The sequence below is a fragment of the Lagopus muta genome, chromosome 2 (genome assembly GCF_023343835.1).
Source record: "Lagopus muta isolate bLagMut1 chromosome 2, bLagMut1 primary, whole genome shotgun sequence".
NCBI classification, from domain to species: domain Eukaryota; kingdom Metazoa; phylum Chordata; class Aves; order Galliformes; family Phasianidae; genus Lagopus; species Lagopus muta.
The window spans coordinates 103,524,994-103,545,849 of NC_064434.1; the positions used below are offsets into that span (position 1 = coordinate 103,524,994).

At 39.9% G+C, this 20,856-nt stretch overlaps 2 protein-coding genes across 3 annotated transcripts in view; one reads left to right on the forward strand and one right to left on the reverse strand.

The window, feature by feature from the left end:
- PPP3R1 (protein phosphatase 3 regulatory subunit B, alpha) overlaps positions 1-189 on the reverse strand; it is a 32,717-nt gene extending 32,528 nt beyond the window's left edge. Inside the window, exon 1 of the mRNA XM_048937990.1 lies at positions 5-189. Coding sequence (XP_048793947.1) covers positions 5-7 — 3 coding nt within the window. The 5' untranslated portion in view covers positions 8-189. The remainder of the gene's footprint in view (positions 1-4) is intronic.
- A 1,656-nt stretch (positions 190-1,845) lies between these two features.
- Positions 1,846-20,856, forward strand: part of PLEK (pleckstrin) — a 54,491-nt gene continuing 35,480 nt past the window's right edge. Inside the window, exons 1-4 of one of the 2 annotated variants that reach the window (XM_048937986.1) lie at positions 1,846-1,955; positions 2,958-3,086; positions 5,272-5,408; positions 6,339-6,457. The gene's annotated coding sequence lies outside the window, so the exon portion shown is untranslated. The remainder of the gene's footprint in view (positions 1,956-2,957; positions 3,087-5,271; positions 5,409-6,338; positions 6,458-20,856) is intronic. The other variant, XM_048937987.1, reaches the window with a different exon arrangement.

The following is a 20,856-nucleotide window of genomic DNA, read 5'->3' on the forward strand; positions in this document are numbered from 1 at the left end:
TCACCATGGTGGCGGGTGGGCGTCAGGCGTCGTCCCCTGTAGCCGGATCCACCGAGCCCCGCTCTGGCTGTCGCGCGCGTACGTTGGGCGCCGCCGCCGGGCCCGCTGCCCGCTCCGCTCCCTCACTGCGGCAGTGGCTGCTGGCGTTGACCCGCAACGGCGCGCAGCTAGCGAGGGCGGGGGCGCGAGCGGCGGTAACGCTCGGCGGCGGGGGCGGGGCCTCCCACATCCGGGCACCGCCGCGCCCCGCGCCGCCCTCGCGAAGGAGGCGGAGCGCGGCCGCGGCGTTTGCGGCGGGAGGGGGTGGTGGGGAACGGGACAAAATGGCGGCGGCGCTGAGGGTGTGGGTCGGTGGGGGGTGCGCTGCTGCTGTTGTGGCTTCTTCTTCGGGGGTCTTTGCAGGCTCTCCTTGTGCCATCTTGTTCTCTTGTGGAGTCTGCTACATAAGCCTTGTTGCTGGAGCTCTTGCTTCCTTTTCTTTTTTAGTACTTTTCCACAAAATAAAGTAGAAGCAGGCAGAGGATGCGAGGACACGTTCCACAGGGCTTTTTGGAAAACGCTTGGTGTTGTGCAGGCTTATAGGGAGCTGTCGCATTCGTGTGTGGTTATGCAGAACTAATGGATGCATCTTGTGCTGTGGTGGTTGTTAAAAGCCTGCCTACCTCTGTGTTGTTTCAGTGCCTGTAGTTTGGCTTTGCGTGCTGGGTAATCAATGAAATAAAAGGACTGATAAGTGCAAGCTAAAAGATGCAGTCTAAATAACGCTTTTGAGGTGAGATTTAGGGCAGCGTGACTGCTTGCATAAGGCTGACCCTTGGGGAGCGATCTGCATATTGCCAAGTTTCAAGTAGGCCAAGTGGTGCCTTTAAAAGTTTCAGTGAAGGGTAAAGTAATGTACCCTCACACGTGAATGCTATGTTCTCTTTGTTGCTGTTGTATTTCTTTGTGGTTGCTCTCTTGAATATGTTTGGAGTTTTTTTTGGTTTTTTGGAGCACCATAGCGCTGTGCTTGCAATGGTGCGATGAATGAAGTGGTGAATAGTAAATAAGAATTATGTATGGAATGTTGCTGTGTTAATGCTGCCAAAGAATAAATTCCGTACCGTGTTGATGTTGTCTTTCAGGTGTTTGATATTTGGCTCGCAATAGCGAGGTACTTTGCCAGGCAAAGGCAAATCCATCCTGCCGAGCTGAAGGGGAATGGCAACCTTAATTGTGTGAGAAGGGAACACTGGGTTATTTAAAACCACATTAGGGTACTTAGAAGCGTAGCTGAGCATGAGCTCCCTAATCTAAAACAGTAGTTTTCCTTTTTCTTTAGCTTCTCAGGAAATTAACTGCTTTATCACTGTTGTTTGTGGGAGTTTGAGCTGATCTGTGGCCAGCAAAGGTCACCTTCAGAGTTCCTGGGGGAAAAAAAAACCAACACAGCAGAATCTTGAGCTGGCAGTGTGTAAATGATGAGAGGAACAGGGAATCCTTGGTACAAAAGTCTGTTCTGGAAGCTAGATAACGTGTAAATGTGGAGCTCTAGAACAGATAAGAATTTGTCATCTAATAGACTTAAAGCATGGTGATAAATGTGCAGCTCTTAGAAAGTATGTGTAAAAACATACCTCAGGTTCTGCTATGGAGCTGGTACTCAGCATGCTTTCAGGTCTGCAGAAAGGGATAAGCTTGACTGGGAGGAATAAAGAGATTGCAGAGGAAAAAATCTAGCAGTTATGAGGAAATGAGAATGTGGCAACGAGTAAAACCAAATGGTGGCAAATGAAAAGTAGTTGCACCAAAAGAAAGCAAAACAAACAGTAATGCAGAACCATAAGCTTTACTTTAATAGTGAAATAGGAGAAAAGGCCTTGGTGATTGGAACCTGAGCCTTGCCACAGCAAGAGATGATACAGCATGAAGTGGTCCAGCATGGGCAAGGAAGACACCACCTCTTTCACTGCCAGGTACTGCAGCTGCTCTCAGGGGAGCTAAAAGATAAAAATCTGGGAATAAAAACTAGTATTAAAACTGACTGGGCAGAAATTCTGATGTCAAACAGCATTCCTGCTTATCTCTCTGCCACTGCAGCCTTATCTAACAGATGCAAATCTGGAGTAAAAATTGGCTAATTCAAGTTGAATATGGCTAGAATTTTTATGGCAGAAAGTAATGTGACTAAAATAAACAGCAATGAGAAATACAATACCTTAACCACTACCTTTTTAGGTTTTGAGTAGAGACAGCCAAGAGCTCATGAAAATATATTTTTTTATCTCATAAGGCAGCTGTGTCAGTGTTCACAGTTTTGAATCTCTCGATGCAGTACAAAGTCGCAGTAATTAATTTTAATTTTTTTTTTGTTGTGTCAAAGCTACTTTTATATCCAGCTTCTAAAAGATGTTAAAAATGCAAAATGGCACTTGTTAGTGTGTAACCAAGTGCAGAAAGCCATGACTTGCCTTTAATCATTCACATTATATTATCACATTTCTGAATAGTATTCCTGCAGGTACCAATGTTTAAATCTATTTTTAAAGTTTCAGGCAGTTCTGCATTTTGTCACTTCCTGGGCCTTAAAGCTCATTTTGCAGCATAATTATAACCATTAAAACTTGGATAAGTGTATATTTTAATGTAATGGAAGGTTGTTATGGTTACAGATAAATGAACAGGTAAGTTAACTATGTACCTGTTTATGTTCTTTGGTGTTATAAACAGTAATGATGTGGTTTGCATAGTACTTGGCCTGGAAAACAAATTCCATGCCCCTGTTTATGTGACTGGGCTCCTGCTGCAGTTCTTTCATAGCATGCTCCTTTTAAAGTGCTAATTGTGGTGCCTCACCTTTCTCTTATTTGCTTAAAAATTTGTGTCTTATGTGTGTGCACATGTAGATATGATGTATCTTTAAGTGTATGTTTCTCTCCCTTTGTGCTGATCTTCATACAAACATTCTTTACTTGCAGATGTCACAGGATGTATTTTGCATGGAGCATTTGCCTCTCTGCTAACCCAGGCTGAGGGCTGCCACCTAATTAAATAATCTTCTGTCCTGACCCTTCAAAGGCTGTAAGCAGCTTTTCCCAGCAAAGCAGGTAACCTCTTGGGACAGAGCAGTGAAGCTTGAAAAAGCATTTATGTGTTCTTATTGGTTCCAGTTGTGTTTTCTTTTTTTTATCTTAATATTTCTTTAATGCTCTAGAAGGCAAAAGGGGAAGCTATCTTTTTAGGACCTACTTTTTTTTTCTTTTTTTTTTTTTTGAAAGAGAGAGCTACAAAGGGATGGGAGGAGGGCTGTATTTCATCAGGAAAAGAGAAAAGACTGTTGTAATTTCTGTCTTAGGTAGCTTTCCTCAGCATGTTTGAATTGCACTGGTACTACAGATCCTGAACTCTATAGTCTGTAAAACTGATGCACCGTGTTCATTTATTTCATGCCATTTGTAATAACTGGTAGAATAATAGGCACATCTAAAGATATAATACTGACTGGAACTGACAAATGCATGGAAAAATAAAGTACTTCTCATTGTATTTTTCTTACACCTACATCTGTCTATTCAGTTGAAAGAAATCAAAAGGAGCCTGCCCTTGTTTTCTTGCATATTTGTGTGAGCGTGTATAAATTCCCACGACTTGGGAGGAGAAAGAATATTTTTCAGATCCAGTGAGCACACAGAAGAAAAAATGGTCAAATAAATGGGTTAGGGACACAGGGGAACACTGTTCTCTTTACCTAGAAGATTGAGAAGGGGACTCTTTAAAGTCAGGAGCAAAGGAAGGGCCACAGAATTCATGTGAAGTCGTAGATTAATAGGGAGCTTTTTGGTAACTTGGTTGTTTTGCAGCTCTGAAGAGCATTAGATTTCAAACTGCTAGATCTGGTTTGGATGTGAAGTTGCCTTGAGCATATGTGCACTTACTGAAGCACTGTAAATATTTCTGTAGGTCTTACTGCCCAAGGTGTTGTAGAATTAAATGCCTTGAGAGCAGGATTATTTCTTTCAAAGCTTTCATTTTGAGCTCTTAGTGGTAATTAAGAGCCCCCAAGAACTTCAATCCACAAAGTGCAAATCACTGCAGTAAACTTTTCTCTTTTTTTTTTTTTTTCTTTCTTTTTTTTTGGCTTAACTGTGTTTTACCAAGTGGTCTTCTGGTTTCCTGAACTTACTGTCAGTGCTGGCTAGGATTAGCTGAGGATAAGAATGCCTTCTGTATCTTTGACCCTGTACCTGTAGTTGTATCGCTGTGTCAGATAGCTCTCTGCAGAACAAATATATGGAAATAATTTGCAAGGAAGACTGAGACTGAAAAGTTACTGGGTTTTTTTGAGGCTATTCTGTTGGCATACTAATTTAATATGGTGATATTACTTGCCTAGCAATTAATGGCATCCAACTGTAGCTGGACTTGATATTATTGATTGCTTTGTTTGTTCTGTTTTGACGATATTTGTTCTGGGGAATTTTGATAAGAAGCATGGGCTGACTACTCAAAGACTGCATGAGGTGCTGCAAGCATGAGTACAGTGTTTGATTTTTCACTGGTATCCTCATCTCCCACAGCTGTAGAGGGTTATTGCTTTTATTCAACTCTACTATGGATACCCAGGCATTGGTCTATTTGTGAATGTTTTATCTTCTCGCGGGAACTGATTAAACAACAGAGATTAATATCCTGTGTGGAGGCCAATGAGCTATTAATGTATGTGACTTCAATCTTGTGGAAATAATCACTTGAATTATCTTAAAGCAGTACCTGTTTTCATCACTGGCTAACTGTTTCAGGCTCTGGCCAGTACAAACTCTGAAAGTGATGACTCAAATAGCAAACAGACTGATAATTCAGTAGTGAAACAGTGGCATCTTAACCAAAATAATGCCAAAATGTCTTTGTATTTTACTTCTTTCACTTGTAGCAGGGAAAAAGCAGGGGAACTGCTTGATTGTTCATCCCCTAACGGTTGGAACAACAGTTGAATACCAGTTGAGGAACTTGACTCTTTCAAGACGAACCAAAATAGGTGTTGCTGTCACGTTGAATGCCCTTTAGCGTAGCAGTTTGTGTTGTGGGGAGTTTAAGTAATGTAGTGTTCTGTGTAGGAACACTGTACACTCTGTAGGAGTTCTGTGTATTAACCCTTCCTGTTCATCATGGAGAAGTAAATGAATGGCATTAAGAAACTCTATGGTGTCATACAGTAAATTGTGTCCTTCTTAGCTGTGCATCTTCATGTGGCTTTGGTTGCTGTGATCTCAGTGCTCATAAAATCCGTTTTAGTTTGCAGTGCCATCATGTGTGTGAAATGAAATAAGTTGTTAGAGCTTTCAAGGAAAATGTGATGCAGCACAATCAGATATATCCACGCAAATGAACGTTCAAGGCCCTCTTAGCTGAGGACACAGGACTATGCTGAGGTAAGTAATATTTTACATTTTCTGAGCATTGTGTTTGTGTGTTTTTTGTTTTTTGTTTTTTTTTTTTTCCACTGTGTACTTCTGCTCCATGCAGGCACTTTCTCAGAAGCTTATTTTGAGGGTTCTGTGGCTTGTGGTTTCAATTTGAGAAGCAGGAGGGAATGTAACCCTAAATGCCAATTGAGTTTGACTGGCACAGGATGTGATTTTTGCTATGGAAGTTCAAAGTGCATCTAAGAATTCAAAGAACTTTCATTTGGTGTATATTTATAGCTGTGAGAAGTTTTGCTACTCCACATGTTGCATGGCAAAACTGGTTTTGGAGAATCCCTTTTCTTGAACTCCAGAGCACCTCATTTATCACTGTATCATCACTGGGTACAACACTTATCTCAAGATCACTGTAGTAAGAAATTCTGTGTTTGCAGCACAGGACTAGAAGATTGCCTCCTCTGGTGATGTCTATAACTTCATTCCTGCTCTGCTGCTTTTGGTAGAAGAGTAAGCTTATTCTCATGCATTTGGATGGGATGTCTGCATTTGTTTTTTTGTGTGTGTGTGTTTTGTTGTTTTTTTCTTTTGTTTTTCCCTGTAGAGCACATTCAGGTTCTCAATCCAAAGTGTTTGGGCATCTTAGCCATTATCCTTTCACCCTGATGTTGGAAGGGTTAGATTCTGTTAATTTGTGTTTCAAATAGACCATTAGAAAATGGTCTAATGTGTTTAGAATAGACAGTTTAGAAAAGAACCATTAAAAGGTTTGGCTTCCTTGTATCATCCTTTTCCTTGGAGGAGATACGAGTTTGTGCACTGTTTCGTGCACAGTTGTAACAGTTGCTGGGAGCTCTTGCTCTGCTCAGAGGGTAAAGAATCCCTTACAGGATGTTAAACACTGTTAATCTGACGATTTTATGTGCTCTATGTCTTTAGGCCTTCATGTTGCAAAAGGATTTCTAATTAAGAGGGACAATTGCCAGGGATGGAATGCAGCTCGTTTCTGTGGTACACAATTAAGTCCTGAGTCTTCTGCTTCCTTTCTGCTTGGCAAGGTACTGAAGTAGAATGGATTTATACATCAGTGGATTTTAAATTAGTTTCTGATCAGTCATGCTGTTGCTGAGCTCTCTTAGAAGAATTTGCTGGAATGGGGGCTTTTCTTTTACAGAAGGACCTACCTGGGGGGAGGAGAACAAACAAAGCAAACAGGAACAACAGAACCTCCAGTCTTTGTTGGTTATGGGTAAAATATGACCAGTAGTGATTCTAATGCTTTTTAGCTGAATCTTTTGTGATGTAAGTATGTGTGCAGATTGTTATAACTAAATAGTATCATCTCATTAACGTGGTGCTCGGCGTGGGGGGGAAGCAATTATCTGTTAAGGAACTTAAAATTTTTCATGCCTTTTCCTATTCAGCTGAAGTTGATTTCTGAACACTTTTTTGCAGTCATATGGGTAGCTGGTAAAATTGCAGATGCACAGGCAGGTGAAGTACACAGCTGTACTTCCCAATGCTGTGAGAGCTGTGCAGTGCATGTAAATCTTGTTTGCTTTTTTTTTAATAAATAATCTTGTTTAATGCTATTATAAGCACGTTACCTCTGAGTTATGCTACAGCTGCGTGTATCCCAGCTGGATAAAGATTGAATGCGGTGTGTGCAGTTCTGGTGTACCAAGTGTTCTGCACATAGAAGCAGCCCACCATTCTGACAAGCTGCCTTGGTGAAGGTGCAGTCGGTGTTCTTTCCCTTTTATAACTCACACCAAGTTTGGACTAGAATAAACAGCACTGTAGTGGCTTCCTGGTCAATGTAATTTGCTGTTTTCTGGCTGACTTAGGCTCACAGGATTATCTTGCTACCTCCCTATTGCTAACCACCAGAGCTAAAAGTGTGGCCATGTCTGGGAAACGTTTATGTTTTGGCCCTCTTTCAAATAGGAACAATTCTGAGAAATACTCCCTCTTTGCATGGTAAAGCAGGAAGCATGCTACTTACTGATTTGGTATGTGTAGCCAAGAATAAAATACAGGTCACAGATACTACCTTGCCCTTCTAGCTATCAAGTCTATTGCTCTAGCAATACTTTGAGCAGAACCTCAGTAGCAATCATCCAACAGCTTTCATTCCCTGTGTCTGAATACAGTAATCCTACATCAGAGTGGCAGATTCATTAATGCCTCTGTACTAGGGAACACATGCCCAGTCCTCATCTGATCAAATGCATTGCACTAGGTTTAGCTTGGAATGTGGGGGAAAAGGAGGAGTGTGTGTGTGTGTGTGTGTGTGTGTATATATATATATATATATGTGTGTATATATATATATATATATATGTGTGTGTATATATATATATATATATGTGTGTGTATATATATATATATGTATATATATATATATGTATGTATATATATATACATACATATATATATGTATGTATATATATGTATATGTATATGTATAATCCTCTTGGAAGTAAACCCCATTCTCCCTCTGCTGACAAGGACAGTCTTGGTCAGTAGCGTGCCAGTTGTGGACACATCTGGTATAGTGAGAATTTGGCCAGCCCAAATGAAGGCATCCTCTTTATTTTTTTCACTCAGATATATAAATGATGCTGAACCTTTGATGCTGAACGACCTGCAGCCCTTGTGTGGGCTGTTAGCTTTTTTTAAGCACTGCTGTTCTGAGTGCAATAAATAGATCATACTTCAGATTAACTCTTCAGGGAACCTATTTTCATTCTAAACTGGTTGTCTGCACTCAGAAACCTTTGAGTATGGCCTAAAACTGTTGCAAACCTTAGGAGGTCAGAGCCTTTGAACTAGTAGTGTGGAGTAAGCAGCCTTTTAAAAATAAGGACAAAGACTTCCCTAAATCTGGGCTTTGGTGCTTTCAGGGCTTCCCAATTCCTGTAAAATCTGAGTGACCCTTGGCACAGTCTTTTAAAGAGGAAATGCTGCTAGCTAGAGAATGGCAGGGAATATCTAAAGTCTGAAAAGCTTTTAGTATTAAAGTAAAAAACAAACAAGAAAACCAATATTCATCCTCAAAGTAGTCATAGCTGAAGATCTCTACAGTGCCTGGCATCAGTGAATAAAGAAGTAGATTCTTAGAGGTTCCTTAACTGAACTAATATACAACTTAACCAGGTGCTATATCATATTTGAATTCATGTTAATGTGGTGTGAAATGTAAATAAGAATTAAGAAAAAGAACCTGCCCTAGTGTGCAAGGTTTGGGAATGTGCAGATTCAGTGCTGCGTAGTTTTTAAGTATCTTGTTTGTGTAATATCTAAGGAAAAACTCACGTCTCCAATGGTAAATGCTTAAGTTTATTGGTATTTTCCTAAAGTTTAGTTTGCATTTTAATGCTCAGCTGGTTAATTTTGTTAGTCATCAAACAAGTCAATTTAACCTGCTCTGAATATGTGACCACATACATCTTATGGAATCTTATGGAATGCAACAGGAGGTTAAAACAGTTCTTCATTCATGGATATTCAGCCTTTGTGTCCTTCTTTCTTCTCCTATGTGCTCCAGGCAGTCTGGGGATGGGTGGGGGGAAACTCTGCAGATAGGAGATGTGAATGGTTTCCTGTGAATTGTCCTGTTCCACCAAGATGCATGATTGAGTTGGAAGTGTTCCGAATCTCTGGGCAGAGCAGTGAGAGCTTGTTGCTCACAGCAGGCTGCCCCATCCTTACAGCTGGCTTACAAGCTCTCCAGCATCCTCAGTTTGTGTGTATGGTGTGGTCCTGTTCAGGGGCAACACAGTGGCTGAGTTCTCCTGAAGTATCCTGTGGTAACATGTTCCTACCTGATGCTGTAGCACTGAAGAGTAAAGAAGGCCAGTTTTTGATTATTTTCAAACGATGATAGAAGCTGAACAGAATAGTTCACTTACACAATTTCAGGCGTTAAAAAAAGTAGAAGAAAAATCTTAAGCTACATATTTTCTTCAATTCTATATCGTGCAACTATGGTGAATCTATTTTCCTTCAATTAAAGATCTGAGCCTTTACAATTACTGTTCATTGCTTAACTGAAAATAGGGTCTTTAAGACTGTGCTGTAGGAGTTTGAAGACAACACACAGTTTGAATACATAATAAGAAAATGTACTTTGAGACTGCTGGTCAGTACAATAAGCAGTTTAGCTGGCTCTTGGTGCAACTGATAGCTCAGTTAGATAGTATCAGTGTTTGGGGATGTCTGGTACTTCACTATGGATTATCTTGCAGACTTTCATGAGTGCTTTGGGAATTGGTAATCGTGTTTTAAAGGATAAATGGAGGTTGTTTGACCTTATCATCTCCCTTTGCAGTGATGTTCTGTTCCTAGCATCTGTAACTAAGTACTCAGTGGATACAAGGATCACTTTGATAAATATGTAAATATTTGTCACTTAAAAATTTTTAGAAAGAAAAGGGCTGCTTAAGGTCTTTGATTCCAGTGGTCCCTTGAGAGATTCCAATTCTAAGCCTGAATTTTTTCCATCAAATACATCCATTGTCTTCAGTAATAAATTTGCATACAAACTGGAGGAAGCAGGCTTGGCCTATTCTTAGAGCAAGTCAAGATTACTCTACTTCTTGAACAGCTGTACCTCTTCCTTTATTGTGTACCAACAGTGTGTGCAAGGCAGGGAAGTCTTTGCTGTGGAACAGTTTGCAGCCTAAACGCAGAGGCTGATAGTTACTCAGTTCCTTCATTAGGGTTGAGATCCCCTATTTTTTACTTGTAGGTTGTAATACACAGAAAATATGCCAAACATGTTTGTGTATCAGCTCATGCTGTGCTTCAGGAAGAGTATCCACTGACTGTTGTTGCTGCTTCTCCCATTGGATGTTTTCCCCATGTGATATATTTATACGAACCGGTGTGTGGCTGCTCCCAAACTCAGTTCTTAAAATATTATCTGTGTTAACTTAAACACTTTATGTACTGAAGATTTTGTAAAGGTTTGAGAGTTGGACTGGGGAATGGATGCATGTTTGTGGACTGGGGAGAATGGGAGAAAAAAAAAAGAATAAATCAGTGGAAGAGTGGTAATAGTAAGTGGCTGGGAGCCAAAGCCTCTTTACTTTGCCTACTGTCACCAAAGCCCCACCTCCAACCACAGTTGTAGTTATTAGCATCCATCGAGTGGTTAAAGCTGGATTTGATTCTCAGACTTCTGACAGCAGCATTGGATCTGGGTCAGGCTGAGATTCAGAGGGAGTTCAGTGCACACAGACAGGGAAGAGCTGGCATCATAGTGGAAAGAATGAGGCAGCTCATCAGCTGGCAACGCTTCCACCGTGTTTTGCCAATCATTTGTTTTTCTTCAGGAAGGAATTCAGGGTTTGGTTAAATTTTGTTGTCATTTTTTATAGTCACTTACCCTAGGAAACCATCTTGTCTACTCTGAATTTAGTATCTTTTTGGCAAATAGTTCTCCTGTGATTACTGATTCATACACTTTTGAAAAAGGATGTAAACTACTTGAGTTTTTGAACTGCGTATTTAAATTCATTTATTTCAGCTTACTGCTTTTACAGTAATCTTAGTTAGGAAATAAAAGCTTCTGTTTTGCAAGCAGGAGTGATTAAATTTAGTAGTTGCATAGAAGTAAAGGACTTACTCATTTTTATTCAGATAAGAGATATTGCTTATGTTTTATAAACAGTGAAATCAGTTCCTGTAATCATTCCAGTTTTTCATAAGCAAGAACTTAAAACACGTAAAGCCAAGCATTGTCTTCATCTCTAGGGAGCTGAGCACTTTAGTTCGCAGAAGAGCTGGTATTCTTTGACTAATTTTCCATGTGCTTTTTGTTAGTTCTTACCATAGGCTTAAATCATCATTAATTTACTAATGTCTAATAATGATCATTAAGCTTTAATATGTTAATAACTTTTCTTTTTACGTCTACTTAGATTAAAAAAAAAAAAAAGCAATAACTTCTTGTGAGAAGGACAACTATTTTCTTAAAGGGAAAATTTACCTAATTTTATATATAAGCATTTATTCCATGCTCATCACCATAGTAACTGAGGCATCAAGTCAGTGAGCTTTGCTGAGCAGGGTTGCAAGCACTGCAGTGAGCCGAAGCCTGAACTTCAGTGTGAAAGTGCAGTTCCTCAGTTGGTTGAGGCACAGCTCATTCTTGCTACTTGTTCCTGACCTCTTCCTTCTGCTGGTATTTGTATTCCTGTGGCTGTGAGTGTGGTGGGATTGGGAAGCTGATCTGACTGAAAAATAGCTCTTCAAGTCATCGTGTGCCAGATCAGCCTTCTGATGTGACTGACCTGGTGACTGCATGAGTGCTGGCAAGGCACGGTGGGAAGGGAAAAGAATGAGCAACTGTGAGAAATGTGGGGAGAGACAGTGCCCTTCCCTGATATGGCTTAAGCTGATTATAGAAGTGCTGGTAGAGTTCAGGGCTTGATGATGTTGGAGCTAGAAAAATTGAAAGCCAGGTATTGGCTTGGGTGTTCAGTCGCTGAGTGAGGAGGTGATTGAATCCATATTCAATTTGAAGTGTTTTTATGGCTTCATCAATGTATTCCTGAGCCAAGCATACATTCTGCCTATAGTGAAATGTTGCCTTGAGAAAAGAAAATGCTAAAAGGATGGAAATTCAATGTCTCTTTCCTGATGGGACCTGTCTTCTGTTCATCTCTGAGAAGTAGCTGTGGGATTTTAACTGGATGTTTGCTTCAGGAGGTGGATTCACTGTGTTACAGTCTACTTGATTTTCAGCTTTTTCTTTTTATCTCTGTCTAAACAATCGCTTTCAGGAAAGCCTTTTCTTTTTAATGTAGTTTGCTGCAGCAACAAAGTTTGTGGCTAGTTATTTCTGTAGCTTATTTGTAAATACATCTCAGATGTATTCGTTTCTTGGCTGTTCACTCTGTCTTATGAAGCACCGCAGTTGAACGTGTTTTATAACTACATTTGATTGAACAGAACTTTATAGATTGGGCTTTTAAAACAGGTTTATCCTAAAAAAAGCTTGATGGCTCTTATTTTTTATCTGCAATGGAAACCAGACCTTCATTTTGAGCCTTTGAAATCATGGTGCCATTTTATTTTCTAGCATACTTTGGCTCACTTCACCATCCAAGGCCCTGATGCTATAGGGAGCTGCACGTGCACTCAGAAATGCTTGTTTCTAGTGGTACCACTGATTTATTGCTCCTCACGTACTGTTAGATGATTGGAAGATGATCAGGTATAAGAACATTTAAGTTACTTCTGCAGAATCTGCAAAAAGATAAATGATTTGCAGGTGTAACACTGTGCTGTGGTTAATCACACTAGCAAGCCACAATGTGAAATATATTCTTGGATAGCCATTTATAGTCTTGAGTTTTTAAGAGCTGTAGCTCTGCTTTTGGCTTGGTTAGCTCCTGTGGCTGTTGTAGATTACATCTGCAATCACGTTGTTGCCAAGCTTCCACTCTAGCTTAAGGTCATGTTTACTACTGCGCAACTGCATAGTGAAGAGTTGCAGTAAAAGCAAAATAAACTTAAAGACTTTTGACAAAGCAGCTTAGTGTCATACTGTGGGAGCCTCATAGCTAGTGGATATTGGGCAGAAACTCAACTGACTGTAGACCAAAGCAGAATGTTGTTGGCAGCAGTTAAATTTTACTGCTTCATTATAGCCGATGTGTCCTTGACTGCAGCTTTAATAAAAACATTTTGTGCATGATCGGGGCACTGTTTAAAAAAGACCATAGATGTAAGAAAATGGGTCTCTACAGCTTCCCATATGTGGAGTTAGAACTGTGCAAGGTTTTTATCTCATAGCTGGATTGAGTGATCTGGTTGCCTCTGAGAAGATGAGCGTTTTAAATTTCTGGCACTGCTGATGAAAGGAATGCTATTATTGGGACACTTGAGTTGCTGTAACTTCTCTAGGGAATGGATATAGAGGTTAAATGTGGTCCTCCCAGGTGCAGGTTAAGGTATGGTGGCAGTGAAGTGAAGTAGAGCTTTCCTTATGGCTGTAACTGTAGCTATTTGCAATTTAAAACAAACAGAAGAAACTCCCCTGAAAGACTATTACTCCCAATGACATTTTGAGAAGCATTTTATAGCTAGCTTTAGTGAGGAAGGCGTATGCAATCATCCTGTGTATGCCCTTCTAACAAATTTGGACTCGTTACTCAGTTTCATCTGTGTTTATCAAAAACAGATGAAAATTCTCCAAAATAATAGATTTTATTTTCCAATTTCAGTTCCTGAAGGGCTGAGAAAACTGGTATTTGGTGATGATTTTGCTAACTTTCTGAATGTGTTGCAAATAAATGTATGAAAAGCTCACAGAAGAGTGTTAGATCTGGAGATATAATAAAGTTCTGTCTTGGCTGAGTATGGTTTGTGTGCTTTCACGTCCCAGTTAACTTGACATGATCTAAAACCATTCTTCACAACTGAACTGAGCTCTTTCTTCCACTGTAGGTTACTTTTGCTAATCTTTTATGTGTGATTTCCTAGTATAGACAAGATTAAAAGCACTTTAATGACTTTGATCCTCATGTATTAGGGAGGGACTAAAGTACCAAAGAGGAATAAATTTGGGTTCCTTTGTTTCAATATGATATGCTTCAAATCTCAGTAAAGGTTCCCATGTGCTGTCTAAATAAAATTTCTTAAATATCAGGTATCTTTGGGGAGGTTTTTCTACTTCAGTGCAGGTCCTGCTCACATTTAATTGTTCCAAAGATGGAAAGTAAGAACACTTTTGTTTCCACTGATTCTTTACAATTGCAAATTATTTAGAAGTGGTAGCGCATTACACAGAGTGCTGTGTATTTTTTTCTTCTAGCAGTGAGGCAAATACCCTAAATAAAGCTGTTCTGGATCATAAAAGGATTGAATGCCCTCCATGAAGCTTCATGCATGTTATAAAGACATCCAAGCATCATGTGAGCATTTCATGTTCTACACGTGAACTTCCAAATCCATGTATTGACTTTATTGCTCTGGAGTGGGAAGCAATGTAGTTGCCCAAGTTCAAGTTTCATACTCAAACAGCGTCATAAGTCCAGTGAGCTGTGATTTGTGTAGAAACTGAAGCAGAGAAGCTCTGGTAAGCGTTCTGTTTTGCTGTGTTTGTATTCTGCACTTGAACTGCCAGGCAGGAGTTAAATGTTGCCCTCTGGAGACTGCAGTTGGACTCTCCAGCCACATTTCTGTTCTTTAATTAAAATTGTGGTATGCCTCTTATGTGAGAGTATCGCAGCGAGGAACCATATTGGGAGAAAAGATCTGGTACTCATTAATGATCAGGGTTAAATAGACACGTAGCTTACTGAGGACCATACTCTATCACTTGTTTTTGTTAATTTGGGATAAGTGGTAATTCTGTATAATAGGCTTGGAGGGCTAGAGAGACAAATTATTGTTTTAACCCTTCGTTTTATTAGAAAGCAATGCTTAGTAGGGGAAAGCATATTCTTAATGGTTATCAGTCCCGTGTCTATGGAGCATACTGATTTTACAAGAGCAATACAGAGATAAATAGTCTACAGTATCACTTCCAGTACAATCTTAATTAAGGAATACTTCTTACAGAGAAATAACTCTTTAGGCCAAAGTAGCTTTTGTGAAAAATGCTTTGTAAGGTTTTCCAATGACTCGAGCAAGCAAATTGTGTTCATTGCTTCTAGTCAATTGTGTGTGTGTGTGTGTGTGTGTGTGTGTTAGAATTCAATTTCTGCTAAATATGCTTGAAAATAGAAAGGTTTTGGCAGAATTTGAGTTGGCATGTGTTCTGCTAAACTGTATTTGAAGAAATAACTATATATATTTTTTTCCAGACATCATTATGATTAGGGTATACTTTAAGTAACAGGAGACCACTGCTCCCTTTCTGGACTTGCCTGAGAATTTTCTGTTTCTTAAATTGTCTAATGTCCCTTTTTCTTTCAACTCAGCTAAACCAGAAGGGTGTTTAGCAGCTTTGAAATTCAAGCTAAGTATCTAAGTTTCCAACTTTGACCAGAACGTTTTGGATCGCTTTATAAGGTGATTGCTAGAACTGGAGTTAACCCAAGTAACTTGTGTTTAACAACCTTGACTTCTAATTACCCACTTTGTATTCTGTCACTTGCCTTTTTTTGTCTTGGAGCAAAATCCACTCCAGTGTTTTATGTTACTCAGTTGCAGTTTCAAATTGTACGCAAGTGATTCTTCTCAGGAAGATCTTTAAAAGGGCCTCGTTAAAATTTGGAGGGGGAGAGGGGAAAACTAGAAGAATAGTCAGGGAATGAGTGTGAACATCAGAGCTGCCTTTGTAAGCTGCAAGTCTTGCTGAGATGCTTGATGTCAAGTTTGCTTTTTAAGTTATGACAAAACAGACCTCATGAATGCTGTAAATGTGTTCCTCAGAAAAGATTTTTAGTTGATGTAAAGAAAATTATCCTTCTGAGATCTTGGCTGTGTTGCAAAATGTACTAACAAGAATGCTTTTTTAATTTGCTTCCTGTGTTAAAGCTTTGTCAAACGCACACTGAACTTCCAGGAGGATCTCTGAACATTTGATTTTTCTGAAACATCAGTAACGTGTAATTATGGTGGGGAAAAAAACTTGGACAGCTTCACATAGCTGTCTGTTTTCTCTCTGGGACTTATTAAGTGTTATACAAACAACTCTCTCTCTTCAGTTGCCTTAGGTTGTATTGGGACTTGCAGTCTTTTCTCAAACTATGCTGTCTCGCCTGTTTTGTTTGGTTATTAATATTCTGTTAGCTATTTACATTTGCCAAATAACATGATAATTTTGCAAGGTTTATCATCTATGAGCAGGAAATGTTTTTTGTTCTGAAAAATTACTGAGAGCACAGAGTGTGATGTGACATGGCCTGCAGATTGTTTGGATGACTTTTTTCCAAAATGTTAGAGCTTTTGATTAAAGAAGATTGAATTCTAGGTTATCAACCCAGAACTGGCCTTTCTGACCTATCACTTCTGGCTTTCTCTTTAAATGGTTGTGTTGTGCAGCTGAGTCTATCTTTGCTAGAGTTAGTTACGTGTAAGCCAAAGCACAGCAAGCACGCTTATAGCACAGTAGGCTTTGAAGTAACAGCAAGTTACTTCCTTCTGCTGAAGTCACTGCCTTCAAAGGCAGTGAAGACTTACAGTGTTTTTTAAGCCATTACTTCAGTTGTTTGGAGGAGAGGGTTCTGAGCAGCAGGTGCTGTTTTTCATGTGCCTAGTCATCAATCAAGATAGCGAGGCCTTTGGAGCAGGAGGTGTATTTCACCTGATCCTTACCCCGCGTTTGGCTCCGCGGAGCTTTGATCTGTGTTTAGATCAGTGTGTATGTATTTGTATATATAGATCTGTATAAATAGCAATTAGGGATTCACAGCAGAACTGTTCCTCCCAACTCAGAGCAAAGCTGGGACTGGGCAAGTAGGCTGTCTTCAGTTTATCATGTGTTCTGGGTGCATAGACTCGCAATGCATTCTGAAACACAGAATATGATGCCTGTGCTTATTACTGATCTCATACAAAATATGTTTACTCTGATATTTTGAAACATTACCACAACAGGCCTCAAGGGCTCGTTGTCCCCTTTGTGTGCATGTGTTATTCGAATGCCACTATTGACAATGGCAATAAGCTGTACCCAGGAGGAGGATGTACCTGTTGTGCTGTAAGTTGGACAGCAGGGAACGAGGAAGTCCCTAGCTGCTAGGTGGTGTGAACAGCACAGCTTCAGCATCACTCCCTGCTGGCTTGTCACCTGTGAGCTTTGTGTTCTTTGCTAAGGAAACAGTAGTGGAAGCAGCAACTGTGAAAGTTGGTGATAGCACAGTGCTACCTTGACAGAAACTGCTGCTCAGAGCTCCAAGTCAAGTGTGAGACAGAAATTTGAGCAGTGGAGGAAACTGCCATCTGGGTTAACCCCAGTGAAAGCTGAATTTCACTTGTAGCTGAATTAGCAAGTGGCTGTCAGAGAGAACATTGGGTTGGTTTCTTTCCTTAGAATTACATTTTCAAATTTGAGCTCAGTTATTTCTTTCAGTTGTTAGGCCACACTTAATCTGAAGATGTCCTGTTCTTTGAACTACTGTGATTTATTGTTCCCCTTAAGGTCTGGTCAGCTGATCGCTTCAGTCGTGTGAGTCAAGTTTATGTGAGTCAGATGTGTGCAGACATAAATGGTGCTGTTGGACTTGAAGTTCTGAGATTTATCTGCTCTGTGTACTCCCTGTATTACGGAGGAGGAGGATGGGGAGCAGTAATAATGTGACAGAACACAGGGGGCTGAGAAAGGGTTGAGCTTATAAATGCATGATCTTTGATTTTTCGTTTTTTTTCCCCACATTTTCTGAATCTGCTTTGCTAATCCTGTGTGGAAGCTGTCAGGCGTGGGGCCCTCCAAACTGTTTGGAGCTCCTACACGTTTCCAAAACGAGAACTGCCAAAGAGCTTGTCATCCTTGAGAGAGAAAGCTCCCTCGTGTGGCTGAGAGGAACGGCTGCAGTGATGAGCAGCAACGTTAGGGTCTCGCACTGTGGTTGTAAGTTCTTAGGATTTTTTTTCCCCAAAGCAAGTCATTCAAGTTTTGTATGCACTGCTTTCTAAAGCTGTGTACCAGCATCTAGCTGTTTGCTATGTGTGCAAGTCCAAACAGTTTAAGTGATGTGACCATGAAGGGAGCTAAAGCAGTTGATTATTGAATCAAGTTTTATGTAATGATTATGAATACAAATGTATATTTTACATACATACAAATCTTTCAATGTTACAGAAATTTCTGTAAATTATACTTCATAGAACTTACATTAAACTTCAAGGTTTTTCTTTTTATTTTTCCCTTTCCTGAGCATGTATCCCAAAGTGTGTTTATGTATTTCAAAAATATCTATCAAAGTGATTTTGGATCTTGCTGCAGTTTGGAGTCCTTGGCTCAAAGCCCTATCTGATTTATCAAGTGCAGCTGCACAGTAAGTATAAAGATGAATTTGTGATGGAGGAGAATTCATCTTGATACCAAATTTCTTTTAGAAATTTACTTCTGGGCTGAGTAGGATTCATGCTTGTGATCTGAAGGCAGAAGGCTGTATCTCATTAGCAAAACCCGGAGGCATTTACTTCCATAAATGCTAATACTGTTCCCCTGAGAATGAAGTACTTAATGCGGGTGAAGAGAGGCACATAATTTAGAGTTACAGTAGAGGTTTGAATTTATCAGCTCAGATTCATTGCCAGGTAGAGGAATGAGACAGCAGAGTGTGCTGACCCAGTGCAAAGAAAAAAATAATGAAATGCTGCACTGGGATTTGCTATTGGGTCTTGTTAACTGGTAAAATGCTAAAGAAAGAGCTTGTCCAGAGCTGTCTGGATTCTAGCTTGTGGAACATGACTCTACAGACATAACTGAACTTAGGGAAGCATGGGATCTGAGATTTTTAACACAGATTGTGAGATTTCACAATGGTGAAATGAGATTTGTGTCTGTCTTCATAAAATCTGCTCATTTTGAGATAGTTTGGAGTTATCTTTTCAGTGAGGGATAGTTACTCTAGTGAGAAAATAGCATTCTCCTTTGAGAGCTGTGAGCAAGGAACAGTTGGATGAGCAGTCCTTGTGGTTGTGCTTGTCAAGAAATGCATGAGCCTGAACTTGTGGGGTAGCAGGAACTTTTCAGGAGGCTGCACACATATTGGAGGCTGATAAACAGGAGAATGAGGAGTGCTGGGAGAAGCACCCTGATATGTGGTTTGGAGCTGTGCCAGCTCACTAGATCTCTGTGATGCACTGCTAGATCAGCAGTACTGAAAAGATGTTCCTTCTGCCTGTAAGTACTTGGACTACGCTCTGTGAGGTCACAGGGTGTGCTGTGTGTGGGGGAGAAGTGGCCTATGCACAAATGGGGTGGGGAATCTTTTTAAGGTAGTTTACACCTTATGTATAATTTATGCATTTTTGAAGTTCCTTAATGGTAGGTACTTTCTCTCAGTAGCACCTTTGCCTGGTGTATCTTTGGTTGCTTTTATTCTTTGGCAGCTCTAGTTTGGATTCTTAAGAAACTGAAACTAGTGTTGGAGTGTATTTTGTCCTGCTTTTCTTCCTCTCTGCAGCCTCTACCCCTCAACACTAAATGCTTTTCATGACAATGGAAAGAGAGGCTGAGGTCCTGTACTGGGTTGCTTTGAATATATTGAATTTGGATATCTGAACAGGTACAGTGATTGAAATTAGCGTCCAGAAGGACAGAAAGGCTGCAGTGTGAGGTGAACCATAATAATAGAACACCGGAGAATCCACATGTGATGGACAGGAAATGAGATTCCATATGTTCTGTGATTTGTTCTGCTGTGCTACTGAAAACAAAAGTGAAGTCAGATTTTTTTCATGTTCTTAATACGGCTCCAATTTTTGTGAAGCCACTGTGAGCTGGAAGAACACTGCTTCAAATCCCTGAATGCTAAGCAGTTAATTTTCTTTTACTAGACCTGTGAGAATTGAAACGACGATTAAAAATGCAGGGAAAAATCTTAAGCAGAGCTGGGAGCTTATTCTTGGCTGTAATGACTAATAACTTGTAACTGCTTACATTAAATGAGCTCTTGTTTGAAAATGTATGGATTGTGAATGAATTAATATTATGGATAAATGTTCTGATGTTTTTATATTAATTATTTAAAGCAGTGGTTTGGACTGCTTGGATGTAAATTGCAGTCAAACCTTGTCTTCTAGGAGCTCTACATCAAAGAGGCTACACAGCAGGTAATGCATAACTGGTCTGAGATGGACAGAGACAGCTTGCTTTTTCACAGCTTTCACTACCTCATTTAATTTTTCACTTCTGTGGATTGTATTTAAAAGCCTAGCAGTTAAAAACAAAGATGGGCTAAAACTGATTCTCATTATTCTCCTCAGACAAAAGTCTCTGTGATCAAATAAAATGTTCAGTAAAACAAGCTTAAATCTTGTGAAATGTGAGGCGTTAACATGCTACCTTATAGAGCACATAAAGGAAAAATGTATCCTGGATTTGATGCTTGACTTATTGTCAGCTTGTTGGGTTTTTTTTCCCTTTATTTGTAATCGTCTTCAAAATCAGGGCTGATGTTCAGCACATTAAAGCATTTCTCTGCATGTACTTGTGTGTGTGACCTACATATCAGTATGTGAGTTCTTCTCATTTTTTCTCTGCAGATGAGAACTGTTTTGCTGTAACAGAGAGAATCAGGTGATACTTAAGTATTTGCTCTGTCTGTCCATGCATCCAAGTTTTATAGTTTGCAGATATGAAGAAGTTGAAAATAAAATCACAGTTAGAACAAGCAGATGAGAAAGATGATGGTGAAATTAGTCTCTAAATTATCCTGGGCTACCTCACGCTGTCTTGGCAGAGGAAACACTTTCTGTAGAGAGAGCAATGTAAAAAGGTGCTTCTTTGATCCTTGGCCTTGCTTTAGTTAACATCACTGGCCGT